This window comes from Penicillium roqueforti (genome assembly GCF_015533775.1).
Source record: "Penicillium roqueforti strain LCP96 04111 chromosome Unknown scaffold_12, whole genome shotgun sequence".
Classification (NCBI taxonomy): domain Eukaryota; kingdom Fungi; phylum Ascomycota; class Eurotiomycetes; order Eurotiales; family Aspergillaceae; genus Penicillium; species Penicillium roqueforti.
Genome location: NW_024067576.1, coordinates 480808 through 498707, shown reverse-complemented (window position 1 = coordinate 498707; position 17900 = coordinate 480808). Strand labels below are relative to the sequence as shown.

The 17900-nt window shown below is 50.7% G+C and overlaps 9 protein-coding genes across 9 annotated transcripts; 2 read left to right on the top strand and 7 right to left on the bottom strand.

The window, feature by feature from the left end:
* Positions 1-608: 608 nt before the first annotated feature.
* Positions 609-2106, top strand: LCP9604111_5332 (WD40 repeat domain-containing protein; the record flags this gene model as incomplete). Its single annotated transcript, XM_039073131.1, has 3 exons — positions 609-646; positions 703-868; positions 928-2106. 3 exons carry the CDS (start codon positions 609-611, stop codon positions 2104-2106), a joined length of 1383 nt encoding a protein of 460 aa, XP_038928794.1.
* A 496-nt stretch (positions 2107-2602) lies between these two features.
* Positions 2603-3355, bottom strand: LCP9604111_5331 (uS17 family ribosomal protein; the record flags this gene model as incomplete). The annotated part of the gene is made up of 1 exon (XM_039073130.1): positions 2603-3355. The coding sequence occupies one exon, from the start codon at positions 3353-3355 to the stop codon at positions 2603-2605; it is 753 nt and encodes a 250-aa protein (XP_038928793.1).
* A 412-nt stretch (positions 3356-3767) lies between these two features.
* Positions 3768-5294, bottom strand: LCP9604111_5330 (uncharacterized protein; the record flags this gene model as incomplete). The annotated part of the gene is made up of 3 exons (XM_039073129.1): positions 3768-4062; positions 4119-5005; positions 5112-5294. 3 exons carry the CDS (start codon positions 5292-5294, stop codon positions 3768-3770), a joined length of 1365 nt encoding a protein of 454 aa, XP_038928792.1.
* Positions 5295-6062: 768 nt separating this feature from the next.
* Positions 6063-6962, bottom strand: LCP9604111_5329 (uncharacterized protein; the record flags this gene model as incomplete). Its single annotated transcript, XM_039073127.1, has 3 exons — positions 6063-6268; positions 6323-6669; positions 6721-6962. 3 exons carry the CDS (start codon positions 6960-6962, stop codon positions 6063-6065), a joined length of 795 nt encoding a protein of 264 aa, XP_038928791.1.
* A 669-nt stretch (positions 6963-7631) lies between these two features.
* Positions 7632-9384, bottom strand: LCP9604111_5328 (glycosyltransferase family 20 protein; the record flags this gene model as incomplete). The annotated part of the gene is made up of 5 exons (XM_039073126.1): positions 7632-7764; positions 7845-8184; positions 8233-8603; positions 8651-9023; positions 9087-9384. The coding sequence occupies 5 exons, from the start codon at positions 9382-9384 to the stop codon at positions 7632-7634; spliced, it is 1515 nt and encodes a 504-aa protein (XP_038928790.1).
* A 48-nt stretch (positions 9385-9432) lies between these two features.
* LCP9604111_5327 (uncharacterized protein) lies at positions 9433-11090 on the bottom strand (the record flags this gene model as incomplete). Its single annotated transcript, XM_039073125.1, has 7 exons — positions 9433-9474; positions 9557-9596; positions 9767-9807; positions 10031-10431; positions 10511-10870; positions 10926-10938; positions 11007-11090. The coding sequence occupies 7 exons, from the start codon at positions 11088-11090 to the stop codon at positions 9433-9435; spliced, it is 981 nt and encodes a 326-aa protein (XP_038928789.1).
* A 799-nt stretch (positions 11091-11889) lies between these two features.
* acoA (aconitate hydratase ACO1) lies at positions 11890-14550 on the bottom strand (the record flags this gene model as incomplete). Its single annotated transcript, XM_039073124.1, has 4 exons — positions 11890-14121; positions 14203-14277; positions 14392-14409; positions 14515-14550. 4 exons carry the CDS (start codon positions 14548-14550, stop codon positions 11890-11892), a joined length of 2361 nt encoding a protein of 786 aa, XP_038928788.1.
* Positions 14551-15712: 1162 nt separating this feature from the next.
* On the top strand, positions 15713-16164 carry LCP9604111_5325 (putative C2H2 finger domain protein; the record flags this gene model as incomplete). Its single annotated transcript, XM_039073123.1, has 3 exons — positions 15713-15753; positions 15809-15988; positions 16050-16164. 3 exons carry the CDS (start codon positions 15713-15715, stop codon positions 16162-16164), a joined length of 336 nt encoding a protein of 111 aa, XP_038928787.1.
* A 432-nt stretch (positions 16165-16596) lies between these two features.
* LCP9604111_5324 (uncharacterized protein) lies at positions 16597-17883 on the bottom strand (the record flags this gene model as incomplete). Its single annotated transcript, XM_039073122.1, has 5 exons — positions 16597-16683; positions 16732-17065; positions 17139-17478; positions 17537-17689; positions 17745-17883. The coding sequence occupies 5 exons, from the start codon at positions 17881-17883 to the stop codon at positions 16597-16599; spliced, it is 1053 nt and encodes a 350-aa protein (XP_038928786.1).
* Between the last annotated feature and the right edge of the window lie 17 nt (positions 17884-17900).

The following is a 17900-nucleotide window of genomic DNA, read 5'->3' as shown; positions in this document are numbered from 1 at the left end:
GAAAAAAAGGAGTCAGCACGTTCTGCGGTATCTGAGCAGAAGTGCGCATAGTATCAAAGAGAGTTCCGGGGACAGATATAAAGGCTCTGAGTTGGTGTTGCGGGGGCTCTTCCGGGGTGTCTCGGGGGGTTCAGATGGTCGTACTGTGTTGGGTTGATGCCCAAAGGGTATCAAAGACGGACTTGTCTTGCTTTAATAAGACACTGATCTTGACCAGAACATGAATATCTCAGTCAAAGTGCCAAATTGTATATTGAAAGGAGTGGCTGATAATAGTCGAAACCAACAGGAGTTAAAGAAAATCAACAGTTGAAGTTGGAGGAAAGTAAACAAAAGCCTTGGCGAAGATTGTTTTGTTCTCCCCTCCCCGCGGTGGATCACAACGTGCCCTTCATATTTATCTTCTCTTCTTCTCTTTCTCTCTATTCTTCGGTTTCTCTTACTTCTCTTGGATCAATTCTTCAATTGCCAACTTCTAACCTCCCTCTAACTCCCCCCGACTCCCCTCGACACCGCTCACACCACTCCCCCTCCATCGCAGTTTTCCGAACCAACTTGGTATATGCGCATTTGGATGAGCAGAGAGAACAGAGAGCACATATAACATCATGAGCCAACTTCTCACAACGCGGCAGGCGGAGGAGCTGTATGTGACCCGATCTGTTTCCTTTAGGGGTGATCGCTGATGGTGTTTTGCGACAGACATAAAGGAATGATCGCCTACCTTACCTCTGTGAATTTGCACCACAGCTCCGCCGCTTTACGAGAAGAACTGGGCGACTCGATCAGGGTCGACGAGAGCACACTAAAGAAATATGAAGGCCTGTTGGAGAAGAAATGGACGAGTGTAGTCCGGTTACAGAAAAAGGTGCGACGACCGGGCATACCAACACGTCTACATCTTTTTAACCTGCAATGGTGGTATAGATCATGGAACTGGAAGCACGATGCGCTGCACTCCAGTCCGAGCTGGATACCGCAACCCCGACTTCGCTGAATCGCAAAAACCAAGACCCCGTTACCTGGCTGCCTCGAGCACCAGCGCGTCATGACCTCCAATCACACCGCTCGCCAGTATCGTGCCTCGCTTTCCATCCAGTATTCTCTTCACTGGCCTCCGGTTCCGATGATACCACAATCAAGATCTGGGATTGGGAGCTGGGTGAACTAGAGCGCACAATCAAAGGACATACCAGGGCAGTGTTAGACGTCGATTATGGTGGACCGCGTGGAGGCACACTTCTTGCATCATGCTCGTCAGATCTAACGATCAAATTGTGGGACCCGGCTGACGAGTATAAGAACATCCGAACCCTACCAGGACACGACCACAGTGTTTCAGCAATTCGGTTCATTCCATCCGGAGCTGCAGGGTCTCCCATGTCAGGAAACCTGCTAGTCTCGGCTTCTCGCGATCTCACACTGCGCATTTGGGACGTCACAACTGGATACTGTGTCAAATCCATGCAGGGACATGGAGACTGGATTCGAGATGTTACACCATCCCCAGACGGCCGGTTCCTCTTCTCCGGTGGAGACGATCGAGTCGCACGTCTGTGGGATATCTCGTCTGGTGATACCAAGTCAACATTCCTGGGCCATGAACATTATATCGAGTGTGTAGCCTTCGCTCCGGCAACAAGCTACCCTCACTTCGCAGCTCTTGCGGGGCTAAAGAAACCACCGCCAGCATCATCGTCCGCCGAGTTTGTGGCTACTGGTTCTCGCGATAAGACTATCCGTCTCTGGGATACCCGCGGAAACTGCATCAAAACCCTTGTTGGTCACGACAACTGGGTCCGCTCATTGGTCTTCCATCCTGGCGGGAAATACCTTCTCTCGGTATCTGACGACAAGACCATGCGGTGCTGGGATCTCACGCAAGAATGCAAGTGTGTGCGTACGATCGCGGCCCACGACCACTTTATCAGTTCGCTCCGGTGGGCACCGCCTTTGCTCAAGGATGCCGGTGCAAAGGAGGGTACGAACGGTGCCCCGGCTGCGTCTAATGGGGCGAAGGAAGACCCTAATGCGACAAAGATGTCCATTCGATGTGTTCTGGCCACTGGCAGTGTTGATCTCAAGGTCCGGGTCTGGGCGGCATGATGTTCGAGCGAGCAATGGAAATAAGATGAGGCCGTGCAACACCCAATGCTAGGGGGAGCACTGCGTCTCTTGCCGGGGTGGGTTCGGGATTTGGCGGGCATAGTTTGCCGTTTCTGGGTAAAGGAGTTGGTTATTCTTCCATGATACCAGTGACTTTCTTTTTTTGTTTCCAAATGATTAGGGATTGGAATAGACGGTTCCGTCTAGGCTAAACCCATGTTTACGATGTCCATTGTTGGTTTTTTGGTTTTTTGATGTTGATGGCTCTCCTTCTTCTCATACATACTTCAGCCTATCTTTAGTTTTTTAGTTGGAAAATCCACCCCAGGAATACAGCATATCACAATGCCAATGAAAATAGATTGAAGCGGTATAATACAGTACATGACCTCCGATATGCAACACCACAGAGGCCGAAGGACAAATCCGGCAATTCAGATACTGAAGTCCGTCCCAAAAAGAGCTAAACGTACACTTCTCAGTAGAAGCCAACTGCTCATTGCTTAGCCTCCTTCACACTCTCCTGTCCAACCCTCTCAGCCTCCGCCAGTCTCTCCTGCACAAGCTTCTTAACCTTCCCGACGCGCTCATTCTCCGCATGAATGCGATGAATCAGCTGCGCGGTAGAAAGCACCTCACCCTTAGGCACCGGAACACCCGCCTTAGCGGCCTCCTCCACAAGATCCACCTCACGACCAAGCCGTCTCGACTCACGACGCAGATACTTAGCCGCCCAGCGCGTCTCACGCTCAGCCTCGCGCTCCTCCTTCGACAGCACAGGAGGACGGTCTGCGATCGCATCGCCGAAAGGCGTGATGATGCGCTCGACGACGTGGTGCACGTTTCGGCTCTTCGGCGCGCCGGACGAGAACTCGATTATGTCGCCGTTGCGGAGCGAGTTGCGGGGATCGGACACTAGGTAGTGCGTTTCCTGAGGGTAGAACTTGCGGATGTGTCGGTCCCAGAGGGTGTGGCGGTGGCTGACGCCCACTGTGCGGTCCATGCGGCCGACGGAGACTACGGTGCCGGTCTTCAGGGCTGAGGCGTATTTGCGCAGTCGGGAGGGCGCTTTTGTTTCTGTCCCGGTGGTCGTCGGCTGTGTAGGGGTTGGGGTAGTTGTTGAGGCATTGCGGAGGGGCGTGGTGAGGTATGTGATTGATTGGAGAATTGAGGGGCGTGACAGGGACAGAGGTGTCGTGATTGAGGCTCGGAGAGGCATTGTTGCCCGGAGGAGATGGCTTGGTGCCATTGTTGGTGGGGGAGCAGGCGGTTGCTCTTCCAATTGTAGTTGGGTGGAATTGGAGAGGACGAGTAATTAGAGGTGGTCAAGCAGGTGGTTGGTGATGGTGACCGCCCAAATGGTTGCGAGCTTGAGGTGTTTGCAGTTGAGGATTTCGAGAATTTCTCGGGGAAGCATGTTTGCACTGTTTGCACCATAGTATAAGACATCCATGGGTCGACTGACAGGGCAATTTGATAGCAAACCTTCATATTTTATTTCAGAAATTGTATGTACACTTCGGATTATTTGCAAGTCTTTAAAATATCTAATACGACGGAGTTCGGCTCTCATAGATATCTCTTGTGGACCATCACGACAATCAGAATCAAATTTTTGTGATCTTGCTGCTACTCACTCAATTCGGTCAAATATCGAGATTCTAGATTTCTCCCAATTCAAGCAGAAGGGCTTGCAACCTCCCATCACCAGCCCATTGAGCTATACGATTTTGACGCCAGACATCCCAGTCAAACTCCGAGCCGATACCTTCAGCCGTAGATATGAGGCCTCGGAACAAATCAACTGCTTCATCCCAAGACATACACATGCCCATTCCGAGAGCAAAGGAGAAGCGGCGAACCAGGTCAGGGCCACTGACAAAGCGAGCCAAATACTTGTCCCTAGTCTGTATAGCCTCGGCCAGGATTCTGTCACCCGGGGATGCCCAGCCTTGCCTTGGTAAATATCGTTCATATCTGCTGTCAACAGTGAAGGACCAAATGCCGCATACATCGGCACTGCCCTAGCAAACGTCCAGTCGATAAACCCAGTGACATTGTAATCCTTATCGACAAGTATATGGTCACTTTTATCATCCATGTGTTTTAAGAAGAAGGGGCCATTGTCGATACTCGATTCAAACGCATTCCACTGCCCTTGTTGCGCCAGTTCCTTGAGGTATTTGAAGATTAAGTAGGCATTGACAGAGTACGGTGTGAAAAGCTGGTGGTCGCAGATCATCTCGAGATATTTCTCTGCCCATGTCGTGTAGTATTCTCGTGCATTGCTGAAAGGTCCTATCTGCGAAAATGTACCTGAGCGATCGCCCACGATGGGGCCTATGCAGATAGTACCATCTGGTTGTAAAGAGAGAGCACCGATTTGGTCAATGGGGTACTTATAGATAGTGCACAAGATGTCGGCGTAACTCTTGTACAGTTTTCGCAACTGCTCCTCCGACGGGCTAGGGAGAAGTAAAGGTGTCCCAGGGAGTTCCTCTATCAGCATATACGCAACTCCAACCTTAATCTCGGGTTCGTTCCGCAGACCGAAGTCGTAAAGTTTCGGCGACGGCACGTTAATATCTTCGAGCCATTTCAGAGTAGCACATTCACTCTTTAAGCAGAGATTGCTAAAGTCGTCTGAGAATGAGGTGTAGTTATGCCGCAGTATTCGAGCAAGCCAGGCCGTTCCATTGCTAAAAATGATTCGAAGATGGATATGCATGCCGCACATCCGCTTCTGTCCTAGAGGGTCTGAGGGATCAAATTCACAATTGAGGCCTCCGTTGCGTTCGGAAGCTCGACGCCGAAGGATTTCGTCGTTCATCATGTGTCGAAGGGCTGTTACTTCTTCTGTTTGTGCAGCCGCCCATTCATCTTCGTCAAGAGGGTATTTCTAGGGTCGGATTAGAACGCCTCAGATAGTCGGAGTTTACATGATGCGGGTACCTTGCAACAATGGGTTGCTAAGATGGCGTGAATGGCGCAAAAATGCTGCTTACAGCGTTCGCAGAGACCGACATCGATCGCAGCAGCAGCGGAACATTCGGAGACACAAAAAGTCCAGAAACGGAAAGTTTCTGGCATAGTTGGTAGTCTACAGCTTTTGGTGTCGTGAGAAGTTCAGAACGGGATTTCGAGATTTGGGCGGTGGGATAATGAACTGCTTGGTGATCAGCATGCATGATGAGCTAGTTATATGCACCAGATCAGATTGACTTACCCACAGCCAATATGCTGGCGGGCAGAGTAGGGCTTACTGATATCTTGAATGGCCAGCTATGTATTGTGCAGGGTAGTTAGTTAATGCCACATAGTGCCCAATCGGCTTGCCTCGTATTTGATTTGAAGTAAATAATAAACCTTGCCCTAAAAAGCCAGAGACAAATTGTACACAAGATAGCTGTGACCCCCTTGTCACTACAACATATGAAGCCAAGGGTCATCATAAAGTTCCTTTGCAGTCAACCGACATTCAGGTTCCCATTGAAGCATCTTGCGAACGAACTCAATAAAAAGACGTTTATCTTCCCCTTCGAGGACAGCAGGTACCACATTCGAGAAATTGAAGCTTTCGGATGGAATCAGATCAGGAAATTTGAAGTCCCCTACACATGCGAGTAAATCAGAGTCCATCATATCTCGGAATATGGCAAAAACATACCCTGGGCTGAGAACAAACGACCACATATAGATGGATCACATGTCTTCAGAAATTGCGAGGGAGGCGGACCTAGAAGTCTTATCATTTGCGCAACGTGCGCCTCCAGGGAATGCTGTGCGCCTGCACCAAAGAGTGTTGTATCACCAATATGCGATAGGTCTCTCTCACTCTTGGCTATTTACCACTGTTCCCAAGTTCCATATATCAGCGCTATAAGTCCAACCGGCCTTTAAAAGGACCTCGGGTGCGCAGAATGGTATAGGCTGGATGTCATGGTTGTGTGGTGTTGTCAATCATCGAAGACGGCAGCGCTGAAGTCACAGATCTTTATTAAACATACCCCCTTCGTCAGTGGCCCAAAGTCTGGTCTAGAATGATATACAAGCCGCCCATTCCGAAATACATGCGGTGCGGGATCGAGCTCTTGCTGGCGGACATATCGTTGGATAACATTAGCGTGTTCAAAGCCAATAAGGAAGTTATCAGCTTTCAGGTCTGCGGCCAGTTAGAAAGTCAACACGATTTTTAGGAAGACAGTTAGTGAATCACCAGTGTGTATAACATGACACTCGGAGTGGAGAAAGTCTAGACCTTGAAGTAAGATCCGCAAAAATGCCTTGACAATGTTTGGAGGCACGCCGACTCTCCCAGGGTGTCTTCCAAGAAACCAAATGGGCTCTCGTAATGGTTCGAATACCAAGCAAATATGTTGCCTGTTAGACCCTTGCACCAAAAACGACTCTTTGATCAACCGGACGTATCGTATAGCTTCATTATCAGACTTCAAGGCAGCAATATGCTGCGAGATTGCTATCTCTTCTTCCGTGGCTTTCTTTTCCCCTTCTCTGAGATTTGTGATCTTCAAGGTTACGTATCGGGGCGACTGAAATCGCCAACTTCGCGGTTTTAGAAAAGATATGGCACTGAGAACTAATTGTTCGACTAACCGAGAAACATCTTGTGCCAGCCAAGCCGTGCAACTAGCACCCCAGCCGAGCTTCGAAACGATGCGATACCGACCAACGGTCTCCCCAATGCGAGCGGGATAATATTTCTTAGGATTGTAAGTAGGACATTGTTCCTCCTCTATGGGTGATGGGAGGGAGATGGCTTGAGAGAAGGACCGTCTTGGACAAAACAAATATCCAGGGGGGGTAATTTTCCGAAATGATTGCCGAACTAAAGTCATCCTAATTAACAATACAAGACGATCAAAACAAAACAGGGCCTTCTATTAGGGCAGGTGAGTGATCAGAATTGCTCACTGATTGGAGTGTTTAGTGAGTACATGTATCCTCCAGGGCTGGAATGAGCTGTCAGAATATGCACGTGACTGACCTCCTGAGTATCACTTTGCACAATAAGCAATTTATGACCAGGCTCAAGTAAAATAGTCTGATTACATCAAAGATTGATCTCGCCTAGCTCACCAAGTATGAGGCAGCTCTATGGGGGAAAAGGCAAGAGTGTAACAGCATGCGAGTTACAGCCTAAAGCCTTAAGAAACTTCCCCAGGGACAACCCAGTCTGATTCGTTTGCTCATAATAGATGTCCTTCATCACGGCCATATGTTGTATGGGGATATTCTATTCTGCCCAGATCTCCCGCCGACCCGGAAGATACATTAACCCGGGATATGTTCTCTGTATAAGTCTGGTCTAGAAGGAAAACCTGTATACAGAATTCAGATTTAAGAAGACAAAAATAGAAGCAGAACCAAACAACCTCTAAGAAAATACATTTCGCCTCATCCATGTTCGTGAAGGCCATCTAGTTTCATTTGAAATACCCGTTCCGACAGCAGAGCACCAGGAAACTGGGAACAACATGTCTCGGAAGAGAAACATAAAAAGATTATTACGCGTGCGTTTGGGGTGGCACATGTCTTTCGCTCGGATCCGTTTCCGCCAATTTCTTGGATTGGAACTTATCGGCAGAGTGGGCTGATATCCGCTTGAGTTCGGTGACGAAGGATTGGCCCCAGAATGCGCTAGAGAATGGTCAGTCGGGAACCAAATACGAGATACGAAAGATACAGGATGGCTGCTTGGCAGGGATAGGGTGACGTACCTAGTGTACTTGGACACGTATCTGTCCAACTTGGCAAAATTGAGAGCCCTGTGTTCGTCGCTCATGGTCACGGCTTCTTGGTAGGCGCCTGCCAGTTCTTCGGTGTTCCAAGGGTTCACAATAATACTACCGTTCAGACTCTGGGCTGCTCCGGCGAATTCAGAAAGCACCAACACTCCATGGCGCTTCTGCTGGGTGGCGATGTACTCGTAGGCCACCAGGTTCATGCCGTCACGGGTAGATGAGACAATGCAGGCATCCGACACGGCATAGAGAGCGATGAGTTCGTCGAAGTTGACGGACTTGTGCAGGAAGTGGATAGGCTGGAACTCGACCGTGCCTTGAAAGACGATTAGCCTCGTTCAGAACACCAAAGGGAAATACGTACCGAACTTTCCATTAATCCGACCCACCAGTTCGTTCACTACGGCCCTCAAATTCTGGTACTCCTCGACATCCTGTCGGCTGGGAACGGCAACTTGTACAAGCACGACCTTCCCAACCCATTCTGGGTGATCGCTGAGGAACACTTCGAGCGCGTGCAACTTTTGGGGCACGCCCTTGATGTAATCAAGACGGTCGACGCCGACCATCAACTTCACACCCTGGAACTTCTGCTCTAACATAGCAATACGCTTCTGGACCTTCTCCTTCTTCAGACCTTCCTTGAACTTCTCGGGGTCAATACCGATGGGGAAAGCTCCACATGTGATAATCTTGCCCTGGAACTCAATACCATTAGGCGTAGTTGCAAGACCACTAATTCCGGTTAGATATGAACATCAAGCCGCGTAGGGTATACTAACAGTAGACGCGAGCAACTGCTTAGGAAATGGCGCGTGTAATCATAAGTGTGGAAGCCGATCAGGTCGCAATGCAGGACACCCAAGAGCAGTTCATTCCGCACGGGGAGGATCCGGTAGATCTCACTGCTAGGGAACGGTGTATGTAAGAAGAACCCGATCTTCACGTTCTTCTTGCTATCGCCGATCTCCTCGCGCAGCATCTCCGGAAGCAACATCAAGTGGTAGTCATGCACCCAAATCAAGTCGCCATCCTGTACTTCCTTCGCGATAGCCTTTGCGAAAAGACGGTTCGCTTCCTTGTAAGCTTCCCAGGCGGACTCGTCGAAGGTGATCTCGCCAGGGTGGTAATGGAACAAAGGCCAGAGAATGGAGTCTATCCGGAAGAACGAATATCAGTGTACATTCCAAGGGCTTGCGGGGAGCAGGAGTAACTGACTGGAGAACCCATTGTAGTGTCTATCTGCCAGCTCATCATCAATGAAAACTGGTACAGCGCCGTACTCATCCTTGAGGCGCTGTGTCACGACGGGGATCTCGTCCTCGGGAACCTCCAGACCGGGCCAGCCGTACCACTGGAAGGTGGTTGATTTTGAGAGACCACTCAAACCACTGACCAGGCCTCCGGAGGACATTGAAAAATCGTATTTTCCATCATCAGACCGCTTGATTGTGATCGGCAGACGGTTTGAGACCAGAAGCAGGCGAGCTTCATGCTTGGGCTCGACGGAAGGCATGGTGATGGATCGGATGCCGGGCGAAAGCAGAGGATGGGATTATTTGGATTAGAATAAGGGCTGTAAGTTGTAGTCGAAGCAAAGTGGACCCTGTAGTTTCGAGCGAACATGCGATTAGAGTCGGTTTTGGAGGCGGGGAAACCCTTGGAGATCATGACGAATGCGAACCAACCTTTGGAACAAGTGGATATTGACTCCGGATGAGCACCAAACTAGCAATCTATCTCCATAGGTGAATACCTGCTAGCAGTAATACCAAACAAGATATGGCGAGTGTGTGGAGGGAGAGAAAAAAGGTGAAAGGTGAGGGCAAAGCGGGGGACCGGAAAGTGAACGTCACTCCTGGAATTGTTGGAACTACCGGTGGGCCTCTATCACTCACATGGACTGCAGGGAAATATATAAAGGGAAGGGGATATCGTGCTATAATTTCTATGCGATTCAAAAGAGATATTTTTCGACAGTAAATTCTTCGTCTTTTGGTCATTCTGACTTTGTACAACATGGCCTAGCCAGGAAGACGAGTGACCGAGTGCTGACGTCGAATGTTATTCTAAGACAAAACGTATCTAGTTAGATCCCATTTCGGTTCTATAGCGAATAAAACTATATAGCTATACAACTACAAGGCCGACTTCTCACTCACAAGACTCCATTTCCCAGAGTCCGAATCATGAACCGTCCGCCCCTCATCCTCAAGCTTCAACAGCACCTGCGACACACCATGCGAAGCCGGTAAATGCAAATTCTCAGGAACGTCCCGATAAATACGCTTGACCAACTCAATAGGCGTCCACGCCTGCTTGTGCTCCGGCGCCGACTCGCCATCCGCGACATCAAGCTTACCGAATCGCAGCACGCGCAGGACCTCGTCTTCCCGCTGCTGACGGTGCTTGATGTACTCGGTGATCCGCGCACCGGCGTTCTCGATCACCGCCCCGTGTCCGGGGTATCCCCGGCCTGAGGCGACGCGGTCGCGCATCCGGTGCAGACTGCTGAGGTAGGTTTTGAGATCCTCGAAGACGGATGTACCGTGGCCTAGGACGTCTGTAGATTTGGGTTAGATATTTCGAGGGACATTGTATATCATTTTCATCGAAGGGTTGGATTGAAGAGCCGCACTTACTATCACCCGTAATCATAGCATTCTCCTCCTCGAGCATAAATACCATATGGTCAACCGTATGTCCAGGCGTATGGAATGCTGTCAAAGTAGCACCTTCGACGGAGAACACCTGGCCCTCCTGGATATCCGTCTGAGTGGAATCAGGCTGGTTTTTGAAGATCTGAGCCTGGGGACAGATTCTGAGCAGATCTGGCAGCCCGCTGACATGGTCGCCGTGCCAGTGTGTCAGCAGAGCCTGGTGCACTATTGCATTTTCTTCTGAGAGCACGGACTGAAGGTTTGCTGCCCATGTGGGCTTGCCTTCGCCTGTGTCTATTAAGATTCGCTTATGGCCGCGACCAATTAAGTATGTGTTTGTGCCTGGCTTATGGTTAGGTGTTTTCTTCTGGGTTTTGGGAGGGAGTGAGATGCTTACCTTGGAGTGTGAACTGTATTGCGTTGGTGCTATCGATCAGCTTGCTGTGGTATACTGACTTGATGGCATCTATGCACTCACCTTCCCCGGATTCCCGCCTAAAATCCTCACGACTGAGGCGCTAAGGCGCTCCACTTCTGGAAGCTGGACGAGCTGGGTCGCCATATTTTGGAATGAGGCGGAGATAGTAGATGGAAGGGAGGATTCTCAACAACCCGATCTTTATATCTGTCCTGAAGTGCAGATCAGCATTCAACTGATGGGTGGCTTATCATGCAAGATGCTCTAGGCTTATTCGATAGTATAGGTTTGCAATGAGATGTAGAGGTGGACTTGAAAATATCAAAGTACTAAATTCGAACCAATGACGGAATAAGACAGTCTGATGGCGTCCAGGTCAATCTTATACTGAAGTCCAACCGACGCGGGGCAGAAACTGAGCCTCGGTAGCTTATCTCAGCCTTGGATGTGTCCGAGCCTCAGAGGTGTCAAGTGGATTACTCTGGGACATTCATGGCTGTCTACTATGACGGACCACGGTTGAGATACTTTGTATACACATCTACGATCTATGAAAGGAACCAGTTGAAAAAAACAAAAGGAAATTGTGTATGTATGCCATTTCTAACATACAAAGACAGTGATGTAAAAATCAAAAGAGTTATATCCATTGAGCCCACCCAGATATCGGGAATCAACGCAAGGCCGAGAAAAACAGGCCTACAAAAACACACAAGTTCATCATAATTTTTCCCAGAGCGCAACTCCTCGTATCCTGCTCTTGAAAAGAGAACACGGGCAATAGCCAACTAATCCAATAGCTGCCGTGTGACACCGTGGTTTTCAAGAAGCATGTATCTGAATTGTTCAACACACAAGAGAACGTAGTTTACACAGGTGTCTCGGCGATAACCGAAACACTTGAAGGTTTTAAGGTTGGGGAGTCACGACACCAGAAGCGCATTTAAGCCTGAGCAGCCTTGCGGGCCATGGTGTTGAGGGCAGAGCCGTCACGGAACCACTCCAACTGGGACTCGTTGAAGGTGTGCTGGAGGGGAATGTCGAAAGCGGCGCCACCGTCCTTGGGGTGAATACGGAAAGTGATGGGCTTGCCAACGGCGAGCTCAGTGCAGAGGAGGTCGACCTTGTCCTCGGGTCCGATCTTCTCGTAGTCGGCGGGGTCGACGAAGGTGAGAGGAAGCATACCCTGCTTCTTCAAGTTGGTCTCGTGGATACGAGCGAAGGAACGGCAGATGATGGCGAGACCACCGAGGTGGCGGGGCTCGAGAGCGGCATGCTCACGGGAAGATCCCTCACCGTAGTTCCAGTCACCGACGACAACCCACTTGACGCCACGAGCCTTGTAGTCACGGGCAGTGGCGGGGACGGCGTCGTACTTCTTGGTGAAGCAGTTCTTGACCTTGTTGGCCTCACCGTTCTCGGCGTTGGTGGCACCAATCAACATGTTGTTGGAGATGTTGTCCAAGTGGCCACGGTACTTCAACCAAGGGCCAGCCATGGAGATGTGATCAGTGGTGGTCTTACCCTTACACTTGATCAGGATGGGCATGTCGAGGGCATCCTTGCCATCCCACTTAGCGAAGCCAGCGAGAATCTGGAGACGATCGGAGGTAGGGGAGACATTGACGGTGACCTGGGAGCGATCGGCGGGGGGAGCCTGGTAGGTGTCACGGCCAGCATCGTAGCCGCGGCTGGGAAGACCGTCACCGGAGGGAGCCTTGAGCTTGAACTCCTTGCCGTTCTTGTCCTTGAGGGTGTCGGTGAGGGGGTTGAAGTTGAGAGTACCGGCAATGGTCATGGCGACGACCAGATCGGGAGACGCAACGAACGCGTGGGTGGCGGGGTTGGCATCGTTACGGCCAGTGAAGTTACGGTTGTAAGAGGAGATAATAGAGTTGGCCTCACCCTTCTTCACGTCCTTGCGGTCCCACTGACCAATGCAAGGTCCGCAGGCGTTGGCGAGGATGACACCGCCGAACTCCTCGAGGGTCTCGAGCTGACCATCACGGGCGATGGTGGCGCGAATCTGCTCGGAACCGGGGGTGACGGTGAACAGAGACTTGGCCTTGACACCGTGGTCAATGGCGTCCTGGGCGATGGAAGCAGCGCGGGACATATCCTCGTAGGAGGAGTTGGTGCAAGAACCGATCAGACCGACCTTGAGCTCTTCGGGCCACTTGTTGGCCTTGACAGCGTTCTTGAAGTCGGAGATGGGGGTGGCAAGATCGGGAGTGAAGGGACCGTTGATGTAGGGCTCGAGCTCATCGAGGTTGATCTCAACGAGCTGGTCGTACTTGGCATCGGGATCGGTGCGGAGCGACTCAGCGTACTGGCGAGAGAAGTCACCAATGTGCTGACGCTTGGTGGCCTTCAAGTAGTCGTACATGCGGTCGTTGAAGGGGAAGATGGAGGTAGTAGCACCAATCTCGGCACCCATGTTACAGATGGTACCCATACCAGTGCAGGACAGGGAGTCAACACCGGGACCGTGGTACTCGATGATGGCACCGGTACCACCCTTGACGGTGAGGAGACCAGCGACCTTAAGGATGATATCCTTGGGGGTGGTCCAGCCGGACATCTTACCAGTGAGACGGACACCAATGACCTTGGGGGCCTTCAACTCCCAGGGGAGACCAGCCATAACGTCGACGGCATCAGCACCACCGACACCGATAGCGGCGCAACCGAGACCACCAGCGTTGGGGGTGTGGGAGTCGGTACCGATGATCAGAGCACCGGGGAAAGCGTAGTTCTCAAGAACGATCTGGTGAATGATACCGGAGCCGGGGCGCCAGAAACCAATGTTGTACTTGGCGGTAGCGGAGGCAAGGAAGTCGTAGACCTCCTTGTTGATGTCGTTGGCACGGGCAAGATCCTTCTCACCTCCAACCTGGGCCTCAATCAAGTGATCACAGTGGACGGTGGTGGGGGTCTGGACACGCTCCATGTTGGCGGACATGAACTGCAGAATGGCCATCTGGGCGGTGGCATCCTGGCAAGCAACACGATCGGGGCGCAGCTTGAGGTAAGAGACACCACGCTCGATGTCCTGGCCGTGGGGGTCGTCCAAGTGAGAGTACAGGACCTTCTCGGAGAAAGTGAGAGGGCGCTGCAGACGGGAACGGACGATGGCGAGGTTCTCGGACATCTTCTTGTAGTTGATGTAGTGACCCTAATATGAAATAGGTTAGTCGCTATTGCTTGGAATCGTACTCCACGCCGGGTTCTGGGCGCTAGGCTGGCAGCCACTCACATGTTCGTGGTTGGTCATCTCAACCTTCTGGTCGAGGGGGTCAACGGTAGTAGCGAAGGCCCGGCTTCCAGTCATCTAAACATTGAAAAGTCAGTAACTGCAGGTGTAGCTATGTCCGAGCTATCATGCACGCCAGCAAAAGTGCCATGCGACATGTTTTGGAAGCCTGGAAACAAGGTCGTTGCTTACAAGACGGAACTTAGGGGCCTATATTCAAGACAAGTTAGTTATCCATCTATCAAGAATCGACTGGCACTCAGGATTATTGCCATGTGGCAATAATAAGCTGGAGCTGAGGGAGGGAAGACGTACCAGCGCACCAGCGCGCGCGAGGCGTGTAGAAATCATGATGGAAGCTCTACGAGATGGGATTGCACATCCAAGAGCTATTCACCAAACTATGAGAGTGGAGAGTAGTATGAGAAAAGAAGAGATCAAAAGGAAGAAGAGGATTAAAGCTTGGTTTTGAGTGGGAGAAAGGTTCTACGGGGACCGGGAGTAGAGCCGTAACCGCTGTTACCACGGCGATACGATACGTTGGTATTGTACTAAAGTAGGCCTGCCGCATGCGACGGCAAGACGGGCTGGGCAATTTGATAGAGGCTGCTAATAGCCGAGAGATCTCGAGATTTGGCTGGATTTTTTTCAGGATTTACTACCCTAGACAATAGCTCATACGTAGGATGTATAGCCGATCTTTTTTCTCTCCATATTGTCTTCCCTATGTGAAGTTCTCATATTCAACCTTCGTGGCCTGTGTGTTTGCCTGGGGATGTACCGGGACCGTAATCTCGATACAAGGCATGTGACGGGTATAACTCGGCCACCAATCAGCGAGTTTCCAATTACATGGCCCCTTTCGCCCAGCTCTCCCATTTCGGACCAAAGGGCTCTGGAATGGTCAATGTGCCTTCAGGTAACTCTTCCGGCCTGTACCCCGTGCTATCCGTCAAAAGATAGCTTGACGTACATGTGGATTTGATGGGTTTCATAGGGATGAGGCCCGCCAATGATCAACATCTGTTTACTAGTCGATGATGCCACGATATAGTGCTATATTAATAGATTTACCTGGACAGGACTTCAGATCCTATAGTATATCCGACACCTAGATCTACGTTATCTATGTAGATATTCAAGTAGCCATTCAACCCGTAGACTCGAATTACATATCGCAAACCACATACCTCATGCAAACGTCATTAAATACAGCGATGTACGGTGACGAAATCAACTAAGCCGAGGTGAGCCGAACGGCAATCCCACATCGCCCATCAAGGTGCCGTCTCTGATCGCCAGCCAATCAGCGGCCGTGCATTTCAATCGCTGGCCAGGACCCACAATCGGCGGAAATTTCGTCTCGAACACTCGCTTTTGTTGTTCGAAGCCTCTCTTGACCCGCTTTGCACCTCGTTCACTCCGGAAATCGGTGATAACCAATTTTCATTCCCTTGCATCTATTTTGATACTGCTCGGCTCCAGCTCCGAGATATTTCGGCTATCCGTGACAATGGGTGCTCTCAGGAAAGTCAAGAACAAGCGCCGCACAAGGTACGTCTGGCATAGGGGTTGTCCGTGTACCTATTTTTGGCTAACCCACCCACAGAGACTACGATCAAGTCGTCGCGGATATCAAAACTCCCCGTCACCTCCAGAAGTACAAGGACTCGAAGGATGTGGAGGACCTGCCTGGCCTAGGCAAGTTCTACTGCACAGAGTGCGCCAAATGGTTTGAGAGTGACTACAACCTCAAGGCGCACGCCCGAGGAAAGAACCACAAGCGGAGGTGAGTGCCCGACGCACATTGTCTTATATGATATATCCCATCGCTAACTAGCTACCCTTAGACTTCGCATCCTGCGCGATGAGCCTCACAGCCAATTGCTTGCCGAGCGTGCGATCGGACTAGGTCTCATCGACAACGGCAAGCGCGAAGAAAATTCTGACGAGATGAAGGAGTGAAGCGAAGCTTGACCTTCGCCTTCCGGGATAAAAATCAAACCTTTGCTACGCGACCATGATACCCTTTCCAGCAATCGATGTACGCAAATCGACATACAAAAGTTTCCAGGACAATCCATCTAGACTCATTCTGATGACTTTCCTCATGCATATCGGTGGAGTATCACGTGAGGCAATTATTTTTTATATTGCCGATACTCGCCGGGGTTTCGCTCTTCCGTTTTGCGGGTGACTCGAAACTGCCGACTATCGGCGAAAACACAACATCTGGGCGAAATTTACCCCCTTACTAGCAATACTACCGAGTAATTCCAATATAAATACCTCAATACCAAATAGAATCTAACCTAAATCGGACCCCGGTAACTGCGTAGCTTGGCTGCTGCTGTGTTGATGTGTTTTAGATCTTCTATATTCTAACCTCGGTGGTGGTTACAGGCCCGCGATGGGCTCCTGGCTTGTCACTTGCGCATCCCAGGAATGATTAAAGCTCTTCATCAACCATTCATATGCCGCCCACTAGCAGATGTCAGTTGTTTAGTTCATGACAACGAGCAGAAAACATACCTGAACGGCATTCACAATGAACGCTCTGACACTGCAGACTCCAAGGCCACGATAGAAAGCCTTGATACCCTCGACATGATAGACCTCCTTCGCAATCTGGAAGGAATTCAACGTCTGGCGCTGTGAACGTAACAGAGATTGGCTCTCAGTCCCAGGCGCATAATCCGTAATTGTCTGTGCCTGCAGTCGTGTTTTGATCATATCCAAAGGAAACACCGAGCCCCAAGTAACAACGCCGGCAATGCCACCGCAAAGCAGAATCTTCAAAGCAGCCTGGTGAGAACCCTCATCGTGGGAGGTCATAAATCGTTTGCAAAGTTCGTAGGACCAAAAACTGCGCTACGTCAGCACTAGATCTCCTAGATTGATACACTGGGGTAGCCGGGAGTGGCGTGTTGGTTCCATACTAGAATCCATAGCCAATCGAATCTCTGGCGCTAGTAATCAAGCCCCCAAAGTAGAGACCCCTCCAACCACGCGTTCGGAAAATATCCTTGGCGACCGTCCACGACGAGACATCTGGCCGGCGATCCAGCTGTGCCCGACATTTGATGAACTCCGTTGGCGAGGAGATGGTCCAGCTAGCCAGTCCGCCTACCGCACCGGCCAGCCAGATCTTGTAAGCCGAGACCCCCACGGGATTGGTGGGATCCGTTACGGACCCGTCCAATGCTGCTAGCGATCGGTTGTAAGCAACAAAAAGAATCGCATTGAGAGCTCCATAGCCTAGGATCGGAGCAGCCGCGCCTGTAACGATGGTCAATTGATTTTGCTATCGGTATCGCTGAATCGGGGTGGCACGGACCTCGAACAAGAGAGCTTGCTTTTTCGAAGCGGCTCAATTGTGCCCGCGATGCATCTGCATGTGAGTGTCCCGCCTGCAGCCGGACTTTGATGAGATCAAGGGGATTGCCGATGATGATCCCAATGGCCCCGCTGATGTAACCAGCCCAGAAGTCTGCGGCCATGAGATGTCAGCTCCAAGGGCCAGATTGAAGATTCTTGACACAAACGGTAATGATTCCAAGCTCCCCAGATTTCCATAGTGGGGTGGCCCATCACGTGCCGGTGAATATATACCAGTAGAGCATCCCCGGGGCGGGCCGAGGCAGATGGGCCATATCCTGAAGTGATTGCGGGCCTTTGGTTCATTGATGCACTACGCAGTA